This window comes from Berghia stephanieae, chromosome 4 (assembly GCF_034508935.2).
Source record: "Berghia stephanieae isolate SIO BIC M18660-M18661 chromosome 4, UCSD_Bste_1.3, whole genome shotgun sequence".
In the NCBI taxonomy this organism is placed as follows: Eukaryota; Metazoa; Mollusca; class Gastropoda; order Nudibranchia; family Aeolidiidae; genus Berghia; species Berghia stephanieae.
The window spans coordinates 65,483,625-65,508,058 of record NC_088363.1 but is presented as its reverse complement, the minus strand read 5'-3'; the positions used below and the strand labels follow the sequence as shown (position 1 = coordinate 65,508,058).

Genomic DNA, 24,434 nt, shown 5'->3' with positions numbered 1-24,434 from the left:
CACAAGTTTTACTACGAAATGAGGTAAGTTTCATTTACTCTTCAGTTTTCATTATTTTGTAATGATTATTTTTCCGCGGTAGGTCAGGTAATAATGATATTACCTCTTTAGCCTTGTTATTGAAACGTAATATTTCGCTGCGGTTTTATTGTTAATTGTATTTTTATTTTTTATTTTTTTCAATGATGAGTTAATTTGATTTTTAAATTGCATAATTTGAATTATCTTGCTAATGTTTAATTTTAAATGACATTGTGTGTTGGGCCTCAACTTAGCTCAACTGCTTGTTAGAATTTTCCTGCCCCCCCCCCCCCCTCCCCCCTTTCTTTCACCAAATTGGGTGAAGTATTTGGTTTTTCTTTTTCCAAATTTTATGTACGCTGTTATGTATGCATGGATATGAGAAGTAATACAGAGTGTTTTAAAACTCATTTTATTCATTAATTCACTATATCATTGCTTACATCGCTCAGTCAATTTTGAATTTTCTCTTACAGCATGGACCACACAATTGCAAGTCATAACCAAGCAGTGAATTCATTATGTAGGACATGTCGTGGTATGCTTTGTTTAACACAGAAATAGAAACGTGCCCGCAAGAAACCATTTAAATGTTCAAATTATTCTAATAACATTCTTTTAGTCTATGGGACTGACACGGCATTGGACAAGCAAGGAGCACACTCATAATTTATGTGTAAAAAGTACACATTATAAAGCACATTGAACACACGACTCATTAGCTTCTTTGTATTTTCTCATTGCCAAGACGCTAATAATAAATAAATCAACCTTGAAACGGGTTGCACTTGCATGTTTGATATCGACAGAGTAGAATATAACAACAAACTCCAAAACGCAGGAGAGACTTTCAAATCTCATGCACGAGCCACTCACCCTCAGGGATGGTCTTATTGCCTCTGAATTGGACAGAATACCGCATTACACAACAGGCTTACCACAGCAGATCATTCATTGGCAACCACTGCCACATACTAACAAGAAAAAGTCTACACTTACAATTATCCAACAAACAAAGAACTGCACCCACGACCCACTCATCATTGATGACGCTTGCAGTATTGGATTAATTTTCGACAATATAAACAAGGCCTATAGTCATGTGCACAACTTTATTTCACACACAAAATCGATCAAAGCAGACACGATCCAATATATTCAAAGTGCAATAAAACATTACACGGATACATACAGAAAATATTTTCCAAACAAAATAATCCCAAAACAACACCTCCTTGAGTACCAGTGCATACCACACATCACTCAATATAAGTTTGGACTTAGACTTCTTGGAGAACAAGGCACAGAGACCTGTCACCAAACAACAGCAAAATTGGAAAAAAAAGAGCATCCGGCATTATCAATGATATGAATAAAATGCGATTTGTCATCAACGCAATTCAGTTAAAGACCAGCCCCAAACTACACTGACGAGTTTGAATGCTCGTAGCGGATATATTTGTGTTGAGGAAAAATACGTTTTTTGTGAGGAGAAGTATTTACATCTTCTCTTTATAATACATAAAATTCAGACAAATCCATAGCAACGTTTTTTTTTTCTCTAATTTTTGAAATGTTGCACCCGCTATATTTTTTGTGTAATTTGTTACCGTTCATTGATAACTTATATTGAGAAATCTAGTAATACTATGAAAAAATAAAAAACACACAGTAAAAGTAGAAAATATAAACTTTTATACCAAGTAGTGATATTTCAACTCATTCAATATGGGTGTCTAACAGACAATAAAACAAAACATTGTTAAATTGAGTGAAACGGCAATCCCCGTTAGGTAAATTCCTCTCGGTGATTGACCGCTCACCGTGACCGGGTCAGCAGGTGTCAGGAACGGGATCCCGTCTCAACTAAACTGTTGTCGTTGTGTACGCTGTGCACAATGAGTCAGTTCAAAGTCAAGATGCCTCTTCATGTCCACAGTCATAGCACACGGCAAACGTGAAATGCATCGCCTTGTTGTACCATGGGAATATGGCTGGAAGCCTTCTCAACCTTTAAAGCCACATGCTGTACTGATTGGTCAGTGGCACGAGTACGACTCGAGCTGTAGTAAATTCAAAGCAGTGTGATTGGTTCAAGTTTTGAGGCTCTGTAAGGGTTTTTTAACACTAGGTCAACAATGAATTTCATTGTTTGTGAAACAGAAAATTAAAGGTGTGACTTTTTATTGTTAAATTATTACAAATTATCAAGACAATGACGACCTGTGGCTTAGCCTTAATAGCCTACGCCACTGGATGTCATCCAATATTTTCAGCATAGAGGACCATGGGAGGCAGTTTTAAAAACTACAGAAAATGTTTACTTTATAGAGTTGAAAAATGAACAGTATTATTTTAATTTTAAATGTAGTACATTGGTCGTGAATCATAAGGAATAAAAACAAATCAAATAATTCTTGCATGTTTTGACATTGGTCCCGATGTCTGATTTGTTGAATGAAAATCTAGAGTTGAAATGATAGGTTTTGTCTATGACTAATGAAAAAAAAAATACAATGACAGGGAAACAAAATAAGGAAACATTAGATTTGTCCATAACACTTGAAGCAAATGATGAAGATACATTTGCATAATCGTCTTGATGCATTTAAGTAAATGGGGCAAAAAGTCAAGAGACAATTTTCAAAAATATATTCCAGGATAATTAATAAAAATAAAATTGACTGCAAATGCTTTCTTGAGGTAAGTGAATGAATTTCATATCTATATATATTTATGGACAGGTTCACATTTTAATCCTCTTCTTTCCAATTACAGGAAAATCGTCACATTCGTTACGATGTAACCAACATTTTCCTCATTCAGATTTCTTTTGTAATCTTAAAATTTGAAAATGTGTAGGAACTTAATGCAAGATATGCATTTTAAAAAAAAGTAAGAGTTTAAAAAATCAATTCCTATGTTGGATGGGTATGATATTTAGTCAAAAAAACGGAAAAGGGTTGGAAAGAAGAGAGTTAACACCATAAACAAATAATATAACCAAAAAAAATATGTAATAAACATTTTTATTAATAACTCTACACCATCATAGAAAATTCAAAATCTAATAATAACAATCATTGCGCCAGTTCGTTGATAAAGAAATAAATCTTTGGAAAGAAAAATCCAATAATTGCACATATTATCAGAAGGAAAGACTAAATGAATTACTGCCCCTTTCAAATTAAATATGTCAAATTTAAGCAGCATTCTTGCCTTTCAAATTAATCAATTTAGAGTATGAGTAATTGAAAATTTGAAAAATAATATATACAAAATTGTCTAGGAAGTAAACATAAATTAACTTTTACCCAAACAGTCTGTCATATATGTGTAGCCACGTGCATTTTGCAAATTTGATTACTCATTAAGCACCAGCAACCATTGATGCAGAGATATATTTCAATTCAGCAGATACGGTAGGTATTTAAATTGAAAGAGGGCAGCTTGAATTGTATCAGTGCTGGGGCATAAATGCCAACATTGCAAGGAAGACAAGAATTAACATCAACAATAACAATCATGTCAAACCCATAGAATATGTTGGAAATAATAGTTTGCCGATCAAAACGAACATGTAGCTTAATCATTCTTGAAGTCGACATCAAAACTCATAAAAGAACTGGAACTCAGTGTTGTGATTACACAATTCATTTCTTCTTATTACATTTTTTTCTTATTCTTTTTTGGAGGGTGGTGGTGGCAGAGGAGGAGGAATGATATTCAAAATCTTTAAAACAACATAACAAAAAGATGTAAATCCTGTAAAATGAATTAAAATGTTAATAAAAAAAAAAAAGAGAAAAGGTAATGGCAACGTGTAGGTAAAAATCTTAAATAATTAACTGAGCAATGTCGCAATCAACATTTCTCTGACAATTTGGATATAAGTGTAATTTGTGTAACAATAATGACATCCCAATTATTCCTCCGTATAGTGACATTCTTTAATAATATACCCAACTCCTTGGTTATATCATTTGAAATATACAACGCATACTTTTAAGCATAAAAAAAAGTTCATCTGTTGTGACCTCAGACTGTGGTTAACAGAAAAACATAAAATTTCTTTGTAGAGGAATATACAATAAAACTTCATTACACTGCTCTCTGCTACCGACCCCTAGACTATAATAAATTAATATCAAAACTATTTGCTGAATCTTTGTCCTGGCCCCAGAAGGTTTCTTCTCAGCCATCTTCAATACATCTGTATCAGTTAACCTAGCAAGGCCTCCAGCTTATGAACATCTATCACACTGTTTTGACACTAGTACTTAAATTGAGCTTCAAATTGAGCTTTTATATAGCGCAATATCCACTAAACGTGCTCAAAGCGCTTTAAAAGGGATCCCTGTCCAACAGCAACATTTAACATTTAGGACAAGACATGACGCCTGTAAGGCGATATTATCGTTTTTTTCAGACAGAGACAACGCTGTTAACGGCCAGGTACTCATTTTACACCTGAGTACGGTGAGAGAATGTGAGTAAAGAGCCTTTTCCAAGGACTCAACTATGCGCAGATCAAGGCTCGAACCCAGGAACTTCCGATCAGAAAGTAAGTGTCATACCACAAGACCACATAGCCGCATGGTACAGTACTCACTGGGTTCCAGCACACTCTTGTCCAAGCATGCCCAAATCCGATGCTCAGGTAATGACTTATTATATAGATGCAATTTGGTCACCATAAGCTCCAGTATCCCGTATTGCAGAATGTGCTGGAACTCCTGTATGTACCTACTACACAAAACCTTTTAGGTTTGTGCCAAAAAAAATAGAGAACAATGTTCAAAATCTGGACAGCCTTCCAACACATTTTCGACTAGGCAGCATGGTTTATATAGCGATGGGTTTAACTGTAGATACCATTTAATCGTTGATTGCAGAGCTCTGAGAACTGGTCATAGATTCCGAGTCATCCAAGGACAACAATGAGCTTTGACTGGGGCTGCTTTCCAGTGCCTTCTGTGGTCTGCGTACATTCCAATTCAGACAGACGGCCAAACTCTCAAACCAGTCCTCCATTTGGTCTACAGCACAGATTGAAGGGACCGGGTACATGGCTGTAGTAATTAGAAGGCTGGTATGATGTGTGGGGTTGGGAAAGAATGGAAAAAAAATGATAAAAAGGAAAATTCTGATAATAAAACAACACAAATAAGTCATTTGACTAAATGGAAATGGAAAAGGAACATTTTAAAGGACAAAATTTAACCAAATGTTTCATTCATTAAAAAATTTTTTTTCACTATACAAAGAAGAGAGGGGGAATAGGAACATTAGAATCTCAGTACAGTTCACTCCGCTTAATCGCACACTCCTCTTATACGCTACACATTCCCGCTTAAACGCACACCATCTCTGCTTAATCGCTACACCTTAATTGCAGTGACAACCAACAGCCATATGAAATCAACAATGCTTTTCCCGTTCCACACAACTTTTCGGCCGAAGCATTCGATCATTTCTTTCAATGGACAACAATATACCCATCAGCGGTGAAGTGACATCTCCAGAGCTACTGAGCTCTGTTCAGCCACACAAAAGACAATGCCTCGATACCGAAGATGAAGATGAGTCATCGGAATGTGACAAACCATCCCTGACCAAAACTGAAAAACTTAACATGGTGGACAAACAACATCGCTATATCTAAGAAGAACGCTTTACAGATGATCTACATTGGAGATGAGCGTTTATAAACAGTTTGCACAGAATAGAAAGCAATCAACGCTTCGCGATTATTGTTCCTACAAACAATGTCACATTTTGTTGTCGATAAAACATGAAAAAGAAAAGAAAAAAAAAAGGCAAAAAGAAAAAGAAAAACAACCGAAAGCATAACAAAACAAAAACCAATAAATAGATAAATAAAAATTAAGAAACAAACATTCTAATGAGGCTATGTATTGAATATAACGATCCCAAGCCTGTAGAAAACCCAGAATGGAAGGTCCTACATGAATTGCACATGAAAACTGGGGCTTAGATGTTATTTTTAGCTTCTTCGCTTAATCTCACACTCCGCTTAATCGACACACTAAGCCAAACTCCCGAGGGTGTGCGATTAAGCGGAGTCGACTGTATTACAATTTACAATGAGATGTTCTTGGTGTCTATATAAATTTCATAATCAGAAATACAGCCAGAAATTTGTAGATTTTTGAGGGTTAGTCATTGTGTTTTCAATACAATTACAATCACAAAGCATGTAAAAAAAGATGAAAAACATTGTATTGATTCTAACTGAGGTATTGCTGCCTGCAATCTCTATTATGAGAGCTTAGATTTGAATTAGTATCTCTTAATATGTGGCTATGTATGGTGGTATGTTCCAGTCCCATAACATTTGTGATACGGAAGATTACTTGTGCTTGAAGTTATAATAACAATAATAATAATAATAATAATAATAATAATAATAATAATAATAATAATAATAATAATAAATCTTTATTGTCCATAAATATGGCAATTTGTCATTTAGTTACACTTGTTATAACGTTATATGATAACTATACCATTGAACAGATAAGTCTTACATCAAAGATGTAGCAAATTTGCTTGTTATCATATATCAACAGGCTAATGAAGTACCAATAAGAAACTTACGTGTCTCCATGCAACATCTCCAGTCTATCTCTTCCATCAAATGAAACCATTGACGTGTTCCTTGCATTGGGACTCAATAAGACCTGAAAAATTTATAAACAAAAAAAAGAATATGACAAACAAATATACTAAAAGTTTAACCTCATCAAGAAAATTTGACATTTAACATCTTCCAGGTCATTGCTTTGCCAAAGTGTACATGATCAGAGTCATACGTTTTTTTTTCCTTTTTTTTTTTTTTAAATCTCAAGTTGTGGATTAGAATGCAAATTGAGAGAAGAAACTTTCTACCAATATCTTAACTCATTGATACACAAAAAGCTTTTTAAAAATTTTTTTTGTTTAAAATCAAAAAAAATTTGAGCTTTTATATAGCGCAATATCCACTTAACGTGCTCAAAGCGCTTTACTTAACATGTACGATGACACAAGACGCCTGTTAGGCGATATTACAATTTCTTCGGACAGAGACAATGCTGTTATTCCAAGTACTCATTTTACACCTGAGTACGGTGAGAGAATGTGAATAAAGAGCCTTTTCCAAGGACTCGATTATGTGCAGAGCGAGGCTCGAGCCCAGGACCTTCAGATCCAAAAGCGAGTGCCATAACACTGCACTTGTTGAGTCAAATCGATCTATATATTATCTGCTGATGATTAACTGGCTCTATCTCCACTTTTGGAATATTTTTCAATCTGATTTTAAAGGCCTTCTTCTGACAAAAATAAAAATAGTTCAAATCGGAAAATTGGCTCAAAATTTATCTACAAAAGAGTGGCTGAAGTTTATATACAGTAATCAACAAAAAATAAATTTTAAATCAAATTTTTCTCAATTTGAGGAAATGTGGAGATAGAACCAGCTAATCCTTAGCCCACGATATCTTTTTGAATATGAGTTTGATACTGAGACTTAAACCAGCAGATGCTGTGATTGTAAGATGCTATTAAGATTGTCTTATTTAGTCAAGAATGCTTTTTTATTTCAGGAGATGTCAATTCCATGTTCTTTTTATCTTCTTTTTTTTTCTCACCAATGAATTTACTGGTCTGAAGACACTGTTACTGTGGGAGAGTACTCGAATTTCATTGTTACAGATGTGGTCCAACTTTTTATATCATGTGGCCTCAGGCAAACTTCCCTGTCTTTTCATTGGATAATGTGCCTCCATATCAAAAGTTTTTTGTCCACATTTCAGACTATTAATATTTTAATGGGGATTAAATCACTCACATATATCCAAAAAAAAAGAATGTGCAACTTTCCAAGTGACAACAATGCTTTTTTAAAAATGAATTTATTATATCAAGATCTGGCATTTAAAAAAATCAGCATTACACCAGGAGTTGGACAATAAAACAAAATTTAGAAAGTCTTAGGAATTTCGCCCCACGGCCCACAGATAACTCTGGAAAGTAAATGACCCACCTTGATTTCAACACCTGCGGGTACAACAATGGGTCTGAATGACAGGGAATGTGGACAGATGGGTGTGATGAGAATGCAAGGCACACTAGGATGGACCATGGAGGCACCAGCTGCTACTGCATAGGCTGTGCTGCCTGTGGGTGTGGAGATGATCAAACCTAAGAGCAAAATATAGAATTTCAATGAAAATTTTACTTGGGTCATAGATCCTTGAAGTACTTACTTACTTATGGATACTTATGGATTGTTTCCAGCACAGGTCCTTATAGGTCCTCTTCGCCAGACTCTATTTCTTCATCGTCTTTGTGATTTAAGTTTCTTCCTGTTTTACAATCTAAAGCGCATTTATAATTGTACAAAACATTTTGGTCAGACCAAAATTTGTCTAGTCTGCTCTTGAAGCTATTTAGGGTTTTTGCATTCACAACAGAATCTGGTAAACTGTTCCATATTTTCGTTGTTCTCACAGTAAAACTGTGTTTTCTCAAATCCAATCTTGGTCTTTGTGTGAGCAGTTTCTTTTTGTTACCTCTGGTGTCTTTTCTTATTGTGAAGTCTTTCCTCCATTTGATAAATTCTGTCATATCTATATAGTTACTTTGGAAAAAACAAAAATACACCAAAATCTTTTTTTTTCTTCATCTTACCATCCCCCTGCACTGAGGTGACACGCCTGCCTTCAATGTGGAGTTCAAAGTTGGACAAGTAAGATGATGGTCCCCGATCTACAACAACTTCATTCAACACCTGGAATGGAGAGAGAGAGGACATGGATGCAATTTATACTCTCCAATTCAATGATTTAACATGCACGTCACAGTCTACTTAAGGGTTTCTTAGAAGGATGTTAAGAATCTCATTGACAGAGAAGAAAACTAATGAAGAAGAATTAGAGCAACCGATTTTACAATTTTTTTCTTACAGAGACAACGCTGTTAACAGTCAGGTACTCATTTTTACACATTGAGTACGGTGTGAGTAAAAAGCCTTTTCCAAGGGCTCAACTATGCGCTGAGCGAGGCTCAAACCCAGGACCTTCCGATCCAAAAGTGTCATACCACTAGACCACATAGCCGCAAATGCTTATAACACATATATATATATATATATATATATATATATATATATATATATATATATATATATATATATATATTATATATATATATATATATATATATATATATATATATATATATAAGCCAATACATTCAAAAGTGAAAACTATAATGGTTATATCAGAGAGATGATTTACAAGGAAAAAAAATATCTTCTCTCAAAAAAGGAATTATATATCTGTCTGCCACCCTTTTAGCTAAGGACTCCCACCACTAGTAGCAAGAAAAGCTGAGCAATCTCAATCCAGAACAAAGACAGAGAGAGAAAACAGATATAGAGATAGAGGACACAGCTTGGGAAGTCAGAAGACCCCATTGGTTGAAATCTCATGTTATATCAGATATTCTGATAAACCAATCTGTAATTTCAAAATCATGATCTACATTCCTTCCAAGACAATTAGCAAAATTATAAGTATCTATTGTCTATATTCTGGCCACAAAGATAACCAACATAATTCTGGTATAAATTTATTCATTCTCTGTGCTTTGCCATTTAAAATCATATTCCAGTCATTGTTCTCATGGAGTTGTCAAGTGATGCTATTTGTCTAGTAAAGCATTTATTTTTATGACAAGGCATTTCTTTAAAGACGCCTGTTGTAATAAAAACTTCAAATATCCCAATTTCAACATTTTTCCTAAAATGAAAAAAAATTTGTCCGTTTCTTAGCCCACTAATTTGCACACACATGCAGACATTCAAATATACGAGCACACACAAAACAAAAAGAAAAAAAAAACAACCCAACATATTAAACATGAGCTTTTAAATATAGCACGATATATTCCCTTTAATGTCCTAAAAGCACTTTACAAAGGGCCCCAAGGCAGCAGCAACACTTGGCATGTAGGATGAGACGTGATGATGTAGGGCGCTCTTATGTTTTTTTTAAAACAGAGACATTGTTATCAGCCAAGAACTCATTTTGCACATCCCTGCTGTTAGAAAATGAAAGTAAAGAGCCTTTCCGAAGGTTCAAATTTGCCCAATGCAGAGTGGGACTTGAAATAGGAAGTTACAGGTCAGAACCTGAGTATCACATCACAAGACCAAAAAGTCCCCCCCACCCCCCTTGCCCTTCTCACCACACACACACTGAAATCACACAACAATCTTTAAAGTAAATTTAAAAAAAAAAAAAAAAAAAAGCATAAAAACACTATGAATATGAAGCTGCGTTAGCTTACCAATTTGTGAGTTTTTACATGGCTGTTCTCCTTCTCTATATTCTTTACATGGGGTACAGAGCTACACCCTCCACTCATTAAGACACACTTAAGGCGATAGTGAAGAAGAACTGAAGGAGAACCTGAAGAGAGAATTACTTATTATGTAATGATGTAATAATATATGAATTTATATATTTCCAATCAAATTGCTCATTGGCGATTTACATATTTACATCAACATATCATAGTATATAGCACATATAAATCTGACAAGTTAAAAACCATATTTATATGATAACAGGAGATATAATAAAACACAGAATAGAAATCTAAAGCATATAAATAAGGCTATCAGAACCAGCACACTTGAGAAGGTGATAATTTTGTCATTTGAAGCCAGGTATCCCTGGAATTCTATTTTTTTCATGTTTCTGTACAGACGGCTTAGACTGTATGCAAATGATATTTAATTTTATTTTAGTTTCTGGTTGAAAATACCCCTTCAGAAATTCATTGCATCAGAAAGTTTTTTTTTAACAGAGGAGCAAACTCTAAATTATTCCAGTAAGTGAATATCCCGTTGCATTTGAACTATTGGAAAAGATTTTGACACTTATAAATTTCGTGTACAATTATTTAGATTGACGATACAATTACAAAAGTAAAGATTATTACTCGAAAAATGGGATCTTCAACCACTGCTTAGGGCAAAGATGGAAAAATAAATAACTCAGCAAACTTTTAAGAGAGCAAAAACAGAACAGCCCAGAGAGCACAACCACCTAGGCCAAAAAGGTTGTTTTGTTTTTAAGGGTTTTATGGCACTTGCAACACATTTAGGTTATATCAGCGCCAGTAAAAAGGAAGAAAATGGGATAGTAAAAAGTTGTAGAATTACAATTAAAGCACCCAAGAGAAAGCAAGACAAAGGGGAACTGGGAACAAATAGGGATCAGATTTAGATTCCAAGAGCATACCACCAATGTACTTAGTTTGAGATCACCTATGTCTCATCCGGAAACAAGCACAAAATCCAACAAAGAATAATACACTCAAATGATTACATTATACATTCAAAATAACAAATATAATAATACATAACAGAGAGATGATTTACAAGGAAAAAAAATATCATCTCCCAAAACAATAACTATGCTTTAGACTGTTTCCCTCCCAGCCAGGGCCAGGACAAAACCAAGTAATCTCATTCCAAGACAAAGACAGAAAGCATGTTGGAAAATAGATATAGGGAGATAGAGGACACAGTATGTACCTCCCTGCCCACTATGGGAGGTCAGGAACCCCACCCAGACCTTGGCCAAAAAAACAACCCCCCCCCCCCCCCAAAACCCAGCAAAAATTCCCAATTAGAGACATTTTGCTCTATTTTACAAGTTCTGACAAATCAATCACTACAACTTTGATTATCATAGGGTTTCATGTCAAGATTTTCATTCAAACTCATTTGACAGGACTGACGTGAAATTACTGATTCTATGGCCAGATGGTGAAATATTGTTGTCATAATCACAAACATTTACAGTAATGTGGTAAATGTAGTATACAGCTGTGGTACCATTTTGTCTCAGGATTTCGTTAGGACCTCTGACCTGGTTCCATTCAGCAACTTCTACTTTAAAATTTTCATTTTTGTTCTGTTAAACAAAGGGTTTAAATTGCATTTAAAAAAAACAACAAAAAAAAAAACAAAACAACAAACAACAATCTAAACTGGCAAAGACTGCTTGTCATTGATAGTGAGGACATTTCAATTTTCTACTGACCATCCATAACTTTGGATACATTTCTCTTGAAGTTATGGTCAAACTGGAATGGAGTAAGGAACCCCAGAGAGCCCATATTGAAGGCCATCACCGGAGGTACATCGACCTGAGAATGCAGATTAACAATCTCTTGGTAAGCTCTATATATCAAATAACATAAGACACAGACACACACATGCTGACACACACACACAAGTGAATCAATAGTATTCACAAATAAGGTTGAGTAAATCTCTCTCTCTCTCTCTCTCTCTCTCTCTATCTCTCTCTCTCTCTCCCTCTCTCCATCTATCTCTTTCTCTCTATCTTTCTACCTAATATCGCATACAAACACCAAAAAAAAAAAAAAAAAAAGTAAATAAACGACTAAACTAAAAAATAACTAATAATAAGAAAGTAAAACTGTTTCAATATGACAATCTAAAAAAAATAACTAATAATGAGAAAATATAAGGAAAAAAAACTTTTTAAATATGACAATCTAAAAAAATAACAAATAATAAGAAAATAAACAATTTAAATATGACAATCTAAAAAAATAACTAATAATAATAAAATAAACTGTTTCAATATGACAATCTAAAATAACAACATTGTAATGTGCTCAATAAGGGGAAACTGGAAACTCAAACTAAAATGTGACCCACCGTTTCAAAACGGTATTTGGTCAGGGTGATTTGGATGCTAAATCTTGAATGAAACTTGAGTTAAGTTTGAATGCTTTGCCCAGGACATGGGATAAAGTTACTTAAAATGACAGTGAAAACAGGATGTTTTGTTGATAAAGGGGAAGCCTGAAACGTCCATTCTATCTGTTTTCATAATTAAATTGAAGCATAAATTCAATTTCACATTGTTATTTATTTCTTCGAGCTTCGAGCAGCAACATTTACATTGCTTGAAGCTTGGAGAAATATATATACACAAAAGTCAAATGGAATGGAAGCTTCAATTTAATTGACAGAGAAAATAAATGCAGATTTCCCCTTTGTCAACAAAACACGATGAATTAGACACTAAAGATGAATGAGAGCATGGCGTTGTTTCATTTGTCTTCAACGTTTCATCATCATGTTTTGTTGACTATGGGGAAACCCGAAACTTCCACATTATCTTTTTCGTCAATTAAATTGACGCTTCCATACCATTCGACTATTGTTACTTAAAATAACAAAACCTAAAATCTCATGTTTCTTGTTATTTTAAAATCATTAAATGAAATCATTATTTGGCATCTTATTTGTGCAGCTATGTGGTCTTGTGGTATGACACTCGCTTTCAGATCGGAAGGTCCTGGGTTCGAGCCTCGCTGGGCACATAGTTGAGTCCTTGGAAAAGACTCTTTAATCACATTCCCTCATCGTACTCAGGTGTAAAATGAGAACCTGGCTGTAAAGACCCCTTGTAATGTGCTGTGAGCACATTTAGTGGATATCGTGCTATATAAAAGCTCATTTCATTTATTTATTATATTCACACTGACAAAATACCGTTTTCAGGCTGTGGGTCACAAATTGGATGCAATTGAGAAAGAGCTTTTATTGTGCGAAAACATGAAACAGATTCGTTATTTGAGGTTTTAAAGTCAAACTGGAGACATAAATATTCCTGCAAGTTTTACCTGAAATAAAGATGAAGCATAAAGCAATGTCCCATCACCTCCCAAGCAGATAATGAAGTCAATTTTATTTGTCAAATCCTCCTCTCCTGTAAAAAAAAAAAAAAAAAAAAAAAGTAAAGATAGTCCATGACACAGTAAACATAATATTTGTCTCACTTACGACTGAATCTGAAGGGGGAAAATTGGATATGTCTCACTTTGCACAGGGTTACCACATCTATATTTTTTAAAAATTCAAATTTTTTTTCAAGGCTATTTTCAGGGTTTTCAAGGTTGTGCACTAAATAACAATTGTGAAATTGAATGTCACAACGCCACTACCACATCATCTCATTCATCTGTAGTGTTTCATTCATCCTGTTTGTTGATAAAGGGGAAACCCGAAACATCCATTCTACCTGTTTTCGTAATTAAATTGAAGCTTACATTCAATTTCACATTGTTATTTATTTCTTCGAACTTCGAGCAGCAACATTTACATAAGGTTGTGCACGGCATACCACAAATCTGTAAAGCTTACTGAAAAAGTCCAAGGTATAGTCTGGGAGTTAAATTGAGTACTCATATTGCCTAATGCCTATCCAAGTCATTGTCCATTTCCAACCACTTCACACACTTCATGATTCAAATCTTTTAAGTTTCAAAGAAAAGTATTTTTAACAACACTAAAACAAAATCTACCAAAAAAAAAAAAACAAAAAAAAAAAAAATCAACCCAGAACTATCTCAATGTCAATCACTCAAGGATTTGCATCTCTCCTCAATGTCAGAAGTGATTTTTTGGATGTCACACAAGATATTCTTTGCCTCTTCCACAGCATACTAGCTTTAGCAAGGAGAGTGAAGTCCATTAACTTTTTGGATGCCTCTTCATGTTCCTTTTAAAAAATGCAAGATTAGTTTCCAAGAGCTTTCTTCTCTTTTCAATTCTTGAATACCGTCATCCATGTTCTTTCTTTTCAAAGCTTTCTTCACTTGTTCCTTTTCTTTGATCCTCTTGGTGACTAAAGTACTTTTTCTTCTACTTTGCTGGGCTGACAACATCAGATCTTCGTCAACCTGAACTTTGCTGAGGCCTCCAACAAACTTGATGTGATCCTTTATAACATGACCCTCATGGCATTTTTTTCCTCTAGAAATAAATTTCCTGTTATTTTCGTTTTTGACAAAACACGCATATTTTTCCTGGTTTTCAGGCCTTGAAAAACAAAATTTAAATTCCCAGTTTTCCAGGTTGCGCAGGAACACAGTTTGCAAAAAAGGAACAGACTGGACATGTCTCATTTTTGAAAAATTGCAAAATTAAGCTTTAAGATAATATCTTTTTTAAAACCTTGATGTAAAACAAAGATGCCGTTATAGTTTCTGACCATTCCAGAAATCAAATTTTGAAATTTGGAATTTGTGCCTGTCAAAATTTTTAATGCCAATTTTTAAAGTCTCAAAACAAGAATTTGACTTTTGTCTCACTTTGCAAATAAACTCTATATCACTTTCTTGACAAACAACCAAAACAACTAACATTTATTTAGTGGATGAAAACTAAAAAACAAGTATTGTTTTTTATTTTGACATCTAATCAATTGGTCAAGAAATAAAACTATCCTCAGACTGCTCGTAAACCTTCCGGTTCATAGCAGTCGCAACAATTTAAAAGATTTTAAAAAACAACGAAATGCTAAATAGACCAATTTGTGTCCATGTGTTAATTAGCTACATGTTGCTACAATAACAACAAAAAAATGTAATATTTAGAAGTAGAGCAAACCTTCAACAAAAGGCTTTACACGATCTTTTACAGAATTGAATTCTTCATTTGCTTCCAATATTGGGTCTGACATCACACCATGTTCAACATAAACCTTCAAGTTTTTGCTCTGAAAATTTGAAAAATAAAAGAAAACAAATTTTAAATCATAAATTATTGAATCAAAAATATTCCTTAACTCACTTATGTCTATTTCCAACACTTGGATCGAGTGCATTTCAGCAAATCTTTTTTTTTTCAACTTTCAAACAAACACTGTGTATGGCTCTGATTACTAAGTTTGACAATGATCCAAAATTCATAGAAATGTACACTTAAAGAGTTAACACACATCAACATAGCAACAACCATATAATATTGAACTATCATTGTAAAATTTGATGTTTTTTATACAGCATATGACAAACCTCTGTGCCAATTTATTTACAATTATTTCCATGAGAATTTAAACAATACTCATTAATTTTTTTTTTAATGGCAATATTTTCGTGAATTAACTCTAAAGTGGAATAAAAATACAGCATGCGAATTTTATATCAATTGTACAAGGCTTATTATTTAAAATTAAATGTGTTTTGGGACACTGAAGAACTCTTTCACAAAATCTCCCATTCTGCAAGACTTCAAGGCTTACAGTCGATTGACCTCAAACAAAAGAACGAAAATAGCATCAGCTCAAAGATAAAACAATTTTCTCAATATGAGCAGATTTAATGGAACTAGAGCCTGGATGGTGGAGAAGTAATAACATTTTTCACAGAGAGAGGGACAGGTATTCACCAACTCGCTTTTTGTTTCTTTCCGTATCACAATCATCATTTTCCCTCTTACTTATTTATCTGAAACAGCTGGGCTCTAGCCCTTCGGTCTTGTGCCATGACATCATTCTCTCTTTCTCCTCCCTTATCCACCCATGTAAAAAATTGTAATGTCGCCTAACAGGAATGATGTTTTGTTCTACATGTTACAGGTTGCTGTTGGTCAGGGACCCTTTGTAAAGCATTTTGAGCATGTTTAGTAGACATTGCGTTAAATAAAAAAAGCTCAAGAAAACACAAAAGACTGTCAGATAGTTTAAGAAAGTTATATCGTATCATATCAATTGTTAAAAGCTAATAGGTTCTAAAAAGCCTTTAAATGCTCTGTGTAACTTTTATGCATAGGTAAAATTTATCAATTATATAAATATTATTCAATGTCAATCAATTGATAATGTTGAGAATTAAATATGTAATACATGAATAAGTGTCATATTCAAAATTCGTAGTATAATTAACCCTATTTACATTAATTTGGCATGTCCAACTTGTACATTTGAAAGTTTCAAATAATTGATATACAAAATACAATAATATCCATTGTCATCCAATTCGTCAAAATCAAATATTACGCTGGTAAGCTCTTTATCAATGGCATTCTTAAAGCTATTAATTGATACAGACATCTAACAAAAGATTAGTCTCCTCTCAAAACTGTCAGTTATAATCTTACCTCCACTAGCCAAGCCACCATTTTGCTGAATGGAATAAGGACATTGCTGTCTAAATGTTTTCGTATAACAAGCACAGATTGGAGGGGCTCATTCCACAATAACTTTTGACTACTTGGGTCTGGGATAGTTCTGGATAAAGATAGGGAATATGTAAAAATATATATATGCTCAGTTCTAGGCTTCCTTAAACAACAACTAAAAATAAAAGAAGCACAAAAGAAAAAAAAAAAAAAAGAGGGAGAGAGAGGGAGATAGAGAGAGAGAGAGAGAGAGAGAGAGAGAGAGAGAGAGAGAGAGAGAGAGAGAGAGAGAGAGAGAGAGAGAGAGAGAGAGAGAGAGAGAGAGAGAGAGAGAGAGCAAAACGCAAACAAACAGGGCAGAGCAGAATAAAACAAAAATAAAATCCAAGTTACCAGTGCTCAAAAGCAATTATAAAAGGGTTAAAACTTGAAGGTAATAATTTATATAGTGGTAAGCCTTTTGCTTAAGCCTCAAGGAGCTCTAACCTTTCGGTCTTGTGATTAATTAAAGGAAGAAAAATAACGAAGTTACTGCTGCATGTGTCATGCATAGCCTAGATGGGTTACTTAGTCAGTTACCATAGATGCCCACAAAAAAAAAAAAAGAAAAAAAAAGAAATAAAAGTCCTCTTTCACTGGATCATGAAAAGAATGGAGCAATACAGCGGAATGGAACAAGATGGAAATTTATAACAAAACTTGAAGACCTTGGTGTAGATAATGACAATGCTCTACTGTCTTCAACGTAGAATCATATTCGGGCCAAAACAGATCTATTAGTATCTAAAAAGCAGGTTGGCCTAAAAGGAAATAGAGAAAAATGTAAGGTATTAAGAATCAACACAAGAAGAAATATATACATCACAATTAGTGATGAGGACATATAAAATGTAGGAAAATTTTAGTATCTCAAAGCAATCATCTAAGGGAAATGAAAGAACATTGCACCTTCAGCCGACGTAAAACTAAATTGAAGCTTTTAATTTTTAAAAAAGTAATCCTTCAGAGCCATTTGGCCCATGTAGCCGGAGTTTATCCCAGGTTCTATAGCGTGCAATGTACAACAGCAAATTGCTTGCTATCCTTTGGATAGGACGCTAGTCTATCGCAAAGTACTTTCTACCAAATCTACCATACCCAGCTACCCATTCATTGCAGGGTGGACAGGGGGATCAGAAAAAAATCTTGACTGCATCCGAGATTGATCTTGGTCCCTTTGCGCGTGAAGCGAGTGCTCTACTAACTGAGCTACTGGGACCCCCGAAGCTATTAATTTCACTGTAATATAAAGCATCTGCTTTGTACGGAATAAATGACACTTACTGTTAGTGATTTGCATAAAACTCAACTGTTACACGAGCATGGAGTGAAAATGGTGAAAACTTAACAGCATTGCAGCCAACCACGAACTTGACATATTGTATTAAGAAATAAATGTAGAATGATGCTGTACATCTAATCAGCATTTTTTATACTGTACATTTAAAAAACAATACTTTTTCATTTAGATAAAAACAGATATGTGAATTAAATCTAAAAGTTGGACTTATATGTGGAGCACTCAATACGTCTTTTACCTGAAAGGAGATGCAGCCTTGAAATGTGCACAATTTGAAAGTCACCGAAATAAAAAAAAATGCATATAAAAAAAATAAATAATAAATTTTTGAACAGGATACAATTGAATTCAGATCAATGTTGAAATTTCTTTGTCTTCCAGAAAAAAATCCAATAGCCGTCAAGTGTCAGCACAACAGAATACTTAAATCGGTGTAAGTGGTTCTAATGATATTACTTGGCTGGTGACGATGTGTCTTCGGAAGGCTGTCCAGAGTCATTCATGAATCCAGTGTCAGCCGTGACTGAAGACAATGTTGCAGAAGTGAAATGAATTGATGAATGACAGATGATGTACAGCTAATGAAAATATACTATACTGACTACTGGCTTGAGAACTGGCTCATTTGAGGAAATCTTACATGAAAATTTGAACATGTCAAACGTGTCAGCAGGGTGAATTCCTCGTCTCCTAACTCCACAACAGAAAGAGAGGAGAGAACAATGGAGTCAGCAACTGATCAATATGTTTACAGCATATCCATTTCTTTAAAAAATCCTATTGTGACAATGGATCAGGCATGGGTTTATCATTTTGACATCAAATCAAAATCATCTCCATGCAAAGGAAAACACCCTTTTCCTACTCCCTACAAGGTAAACTACCCCTGGAAAGTGATAATGTCTGTGTTTTGGAACTACAATGATGTAATCCTAGCAGACAACTTAAAAAAGGCCACACTATTACTTGCTGATATGATTGATGGAAGCATTTAAATAAAAAATGCAGGGAAAACTGAAGAAAAAAATTCTTTGGTTCCAAAACAATATAACCGTACATAGCTATCAAAAGGCAATACCGACTATTGAGAAAAGTAGAGATACACATTATTGCCAAATCTACCTTATTCCCCTTATTTGGCACCCTCTAACATTTTTGTATTCTCAAAATTGAAAAAAAAACAACAACAAAAAAAACCCAAAGGCAGTCAATGGATAGATTTGATCAATGTAGTTAAAAGCTATTTTCAAGGATAAAATTGGGACTTTTGAGGGTCATCGCCTACGGCAAAAAAAAAAATAAAAATGGGTGCTTATGGGTTGTGATAATATTGAGAAATAAGCTTTTCCATGCCAAATTTCAATCTTGTAACTTTATTTCCTCATGGGCAGGTAAAATAAAAAATAATTTCTTAAATGCCCCTAGTACATTAATCAATATGGATTATCAGATTTCACCATACTCACAAGTTGCTAACACTGTCAAGGTAGGCTTTAGGGCCAAACTGTCCATGTGGAATTACTCCATACACTGAGCGACAATGTCTGTAAAAAAAAAATCAACAAATTGCAAAGAATATGAAAATAATGTTATGAGATTGAAAATTGAGCAATAAAATGTCTAAAAAATCAGTATTTGTCTTATAAAAAGATTTACTGCTATCAAGGTAAGAAGGTAAGCATGCTCCTAAATACATTGGTGAGGGATCCTCTTAGTAATATCAACAAATTCTATACAATACATAGATAAGACTCACATTGTCAAGGATGAATAAATTACACTCACTTTTTTCTTCCTCCAGTTTTCCTATGGCTAACGCTCCCTGCTCTCTTCTCCTCTTTCTGACGAGAAACATGTGAACTCCTACGAGCATCTTCACTGGGCATATTGCTCTGAACAGTACCATTCAATGTTTGACCGGATGACAATGAGACAGTAGAAATTCCATTAACAATTTCCTCATTTTTTACTTGCAAGCCTTTCCTAGACCCTTTTTTGGCACTTGAACTATGGGAGCTTTTCAGACTCTCATCTCTTGTTTGAAGGCCGATCTTTGACATCCTTGGTTTCTAATAGTGTAGTCAGAAAAACAACAACAAATCAATCTTTACTTTGATTGATGACTACCTTGAAACATTCAAGCACTGTTGATAAAAAGAAGAAAAATGAGATGAGATGAATTTTTTTTCTTTTAAATTACTCTTTCAAAGAATTGTTTTGAAAAATGGACGACAAGTTGCCAAACTAACACTGAGCATTACAAACTCTTTAAAAAAAACCAAAACAAATAAATTGAATGACAACCTCCAACAATGCGGACTGCTATACCATTGACAAAGGTGCGTTCGCTAGGTGGGACAAAGCGAGCGACTAACTAAAAGCCAGCTCAGTTGGTGCTACAAGCTACACAAGCATTCACTAGCTTGTTGACCACTGTAAGAAACCTTTGGTGCATGACGAGCTACATGGTGATCATCAGGCTGGTGAAATCTTGTACTACCTAAGCTAGCTTTTAGTCTTGCTTTGTCCCACCTGACCTAAGAAATGCGCCTCAGCTGACATGTCAATTGTTTAAAAATTTAGAAGAACAATTGAATGATGCAACTTTCTATAAAGGCCATAAATCATAAAAATTAAATTGACCACAAGATAAAGCCAATACAAAAAGAAAACCAGCTAAATTTGATTGAAAAATAAAAATTGTGTTCTCTAACCAAACATATATTTCTAAATAAACAATATCTTTAAAAGAATTACAATAGATTCAGGGGTGAGAATGAATGGTCACATAAAAAGAGGATATTTTTAAGCGCATATAGACTCATCCATACGACTATAACCTCTAAATTTGAAATGCAACCTAAACGTGTCTCACAGCACTTTCAGACACCACTTGGAGAAATTTTAAAAGTTGAAAGACTAATTACAACATATAAAATCTTATCTTCTTAGAGAATAGTACCATGTGATTTTACAACGTGGGACAGTCTGGCTCAGTGGAATGTACTTTGCTTTGTACCCAAAAGGTAACGAGGTCGACTACCTGCAGCGCGGTGTGGTCTTAAGCAAGTCACTTCGGCCTAACTTACTTTGGGCATGCAGCTGAAGACTGAAAAATTCTAGTCTTCCCTTGGAATAGACCCTAAATATACATTTTTCTTGGTTATGGATAAAGAGAATTTTGTTTGTTTACATTGTCAATAGCCACACCCCCCCCCCCTTTTTTTTTTCACTTAAAAAATACTCATGCGTATGGTATGACTTGGTGGTGGTTATAGTACTAGGAGTTATAGTTACTAGTGGTAGAAATGATGGTGTGGTGATTGTTGTAATACTCGTGATAATAGGTTGGATGCTGTAGTGGTGGTGATTGTAGGGGTGATGATGTGGTGGTGGTGGTTGTAGGGATGAAGATATGGTAGTGGTTGTAGTTGCAGTGGAGGTATGCATGATGATGTGGTGGGTGGTGGTAGATATGATGATATGTTGGTAGGGATGATGATATGGTTGTGGTAGTAGTAGTAGTCGTAGTGGAACAGATGATGATCTGGTCTCCTTGTTGTAGTGGTGGTGATGGTAGTTGTGGTGGTGGTGGTAGGGATGATGATGATGTGGATTATGTGGTGGTTATAGTAATAACAATAGTGGTGGAGGTTCAAATATTGATCTGATGGTGATTGTAGCAGTATTGGTAGCAGTGGTAGGGATAGTGATGTGTTGGTGGTTGTAGTAGTGGTGGTGGTTGGTATGATGATGATGTGGTTAGGGTTGTCGTAGAGATGATGATGTGGTGGTGGTTGTAGTACTGGTGGTGATGGTAGGGATGACGATGTGGTAGTAGTTGTAGCAAAGGTGGTGGTAGGGATGATGTGGTAGTAGTTGTAGAAGTGATGATTGTAGGGATGATGATGTGGTGGTGGTTGTAGTAATAGTGGTGGTTGGGATGATGGTGGTGGGGATGATGATGTGGTAGTAGTTGTAGTCGTGGTGGTGTCAGGTATGATGGTATGGTAGTAGTTGTAGTAGTGGTGATGGTAGGGATGATGATGTGGTAGTGGTTGTAGTAGTGGTGAAGGAAGGTATGATGATTATGATGTGGTAGTAGTTGTAGAAGTGGTGGTGGTTGTAAGTAGAGAGGTGGGTGGTAGTAGTTGTAGTAATGATGGTGGTAGGGATGATGATGTAGTGGTGGTAGGGATAATGATGTAATGGTGGTTGTAGGAATGGTGGAGGTAGGGATGCTGATGTGATAGCAGTTGTAGTAGTGGTGGTGGTAGGAATGAAGAAGTGGTGGTGGTGGTGGTGATATGATGTGTGGGTGGTGGTTGTAGTAGTATTAGGGATGATGATGTGGTGGTGGTTGTAATAGTAGTAGTGGTATGTTTGTTGGTGTAGTGGTTGTGGTGAGTCCTTTTTATTCATAGAAAAATTTGAAAAAGGTGGAATTGTGATAGTGATGGGCGGAGATGAACTACCATTGGGTGGAAATCAGCCTTTAGATTCATAGCCCCGATCAAATACCACGTTAATTAACTGGATAACAGACAGACTGAATTTCATTCAAATCATTACAATCTCTTACTTTTATTTATCTTGTTGAGGACCTGACGCTACTGTGACCGCCACCACACTACTTTGATTATATCAAAACTTAATTGTACTGCAAATAACGAAAACAAACGCTATCTATTATGTGCAGAGCTACTGCAAATAGAGGAATTCACTATTTGCAGTACCAGGACTACAGAAAATAAAGGAAGCCAAACTTATAAGTAATAGTAATAGCTAACCCCCTTAATAGTTTGCCCTTTATATTAATAACAAATATGAAAACGCTTGGTGCTCTGTTTTCTATATCTGGACAGATGTAGAGACCACATTTAAATGAAATTTACAACCTCCATAAATATCACTACCATCATTATTACTGATCGTCTCTGCCTCTACATAGGCCTATTTTCTTTTGTATTGAGTTTTCTTCCCGTGCCTAATATTTATTAATACCTCTTCACCTCTTTGAACTCGTTTATTTCATGTTCAGTGGAATAATCAATTCTCAATGAGAACCTGATTATGTGTCTTTGCCTTATATTTATATACTTTTAAAAATTACAAATGATATATAATATACTAGTAGTATAGATAATCCTCTAACTCTAGTCCTATTAGTATTAGGAGATAGAGTCAATAATAATAATAATAATAATAATAATAATAATAATAATAATAATAATAATAATAATAATAATAGATAGATTACTTAATTTATGACTTTTATACCCTTAAACTTAAATTGATGCGAGAAAGCGAGGACAGAAAATGAAATTAATGAAAATGAAGTTAATTAATGTTTGACTTGAATACGAAGAGACTGATGTTGGGAGGTTAAGAGCTAAAGTCTAAAGTCTAAAAGTTTAGTCAGGATAGGTAAGAACAGAGGTGGGGGTAGCGGTATTGACTTGAGGCTGAGGAGAGCGTGAGGCTCGGAGGAGGAGATGATAGGGAGTCAGCAGTGGGTCGTTTGCTTTACCTCGGTCCCAAAGGAATTCCCCGAAACATTAATTTATCGTTAATTCCTTTTGATTTATATAAGACATAATACACAAGGAAATTACGCATTAATAATAACATCTAGACAGGATAAATAACTGATATCATGACAAGGCAAAGATGTCAACAGTCGACAATCACAACAAATTATTATTGCCGAATAAATTTTATAAAAAAACGCCAAATTGTAAAAAGCCAACTGTGTGCTCTTTTATTTCGTTTGGTTATCTTTACTAATTTTTAAAAATAATATGTCACTAAACAAAAATTTGATAGTAGGAAGCGATAAATCTAAATAACAATGTGAAATTGAATGTAAGCTTCAGTTTATTATACGAAATCAGATAAAATGGGCGTTTCGAGTTTCCCCTTTATCAACAAAACAGGATAAATGAAACACTACAGAAAAATGAGATAATTATCTCGTTCGCCTGTAGTGTTTCATTCATCCTGTTTTGTTGATAAAGGGGAAAACCGAAACGTCCATTTTATCTGTTT

General features: G+C 34.7%; 1 protein-coding gene across 2 annotated transcripts; it reads right to left on the bottom strand.

Moving 5' to 3' along the window:
• Window positions 1–1,699: 1,699 nt before the first annotated feature.
• On the bottom strand, window positions 1,700–24,095 carry LOC144971042 (NAD kinase-like). Of its 2 annotated transcripts, none has more exons than XM_078911365.1 (12): window positions 23,917–24,095; window positions 20,172–20,530; window positions 19,853–19,930; window positions 17,027–17,156; window positions 15,536–15,644; window positions 13,768–13,853; window positions 12,147–12,252; window positions 10,381–10,502; window positions 8,719–8,818; window positions 8,072–8,229; window positions 6,643–6,725; window positions 1,700–5,110 (listed from the first exon to the last, which is right to left on the bottom strand). In XM_078911365.1, the coding sequence occupies exons 2-12, from the start codon at window positions 20,444–20,446 to the stop codon at window positions 4,900–4,902; spliced, it is 1,458 nt and encodes a 485-aa protein (XP_078767491.1). In that variant the 5' UTR covers window positions 20,447–20,530; window positions 23,917–24,095; the 3' UTR covers window positions 1,700–4,899. The 2 variants fall into 2 exon arrangements, with proteins under 2 accessions (XP_078767491.1, XP_078767492.1); XM_078911366.1 differs by having other exon boundaries at window positions 20,172–20,455; window positions 23,917–24,094.
• Window positions 24,096–24,434: the final 339 nt, after the last annotated feature.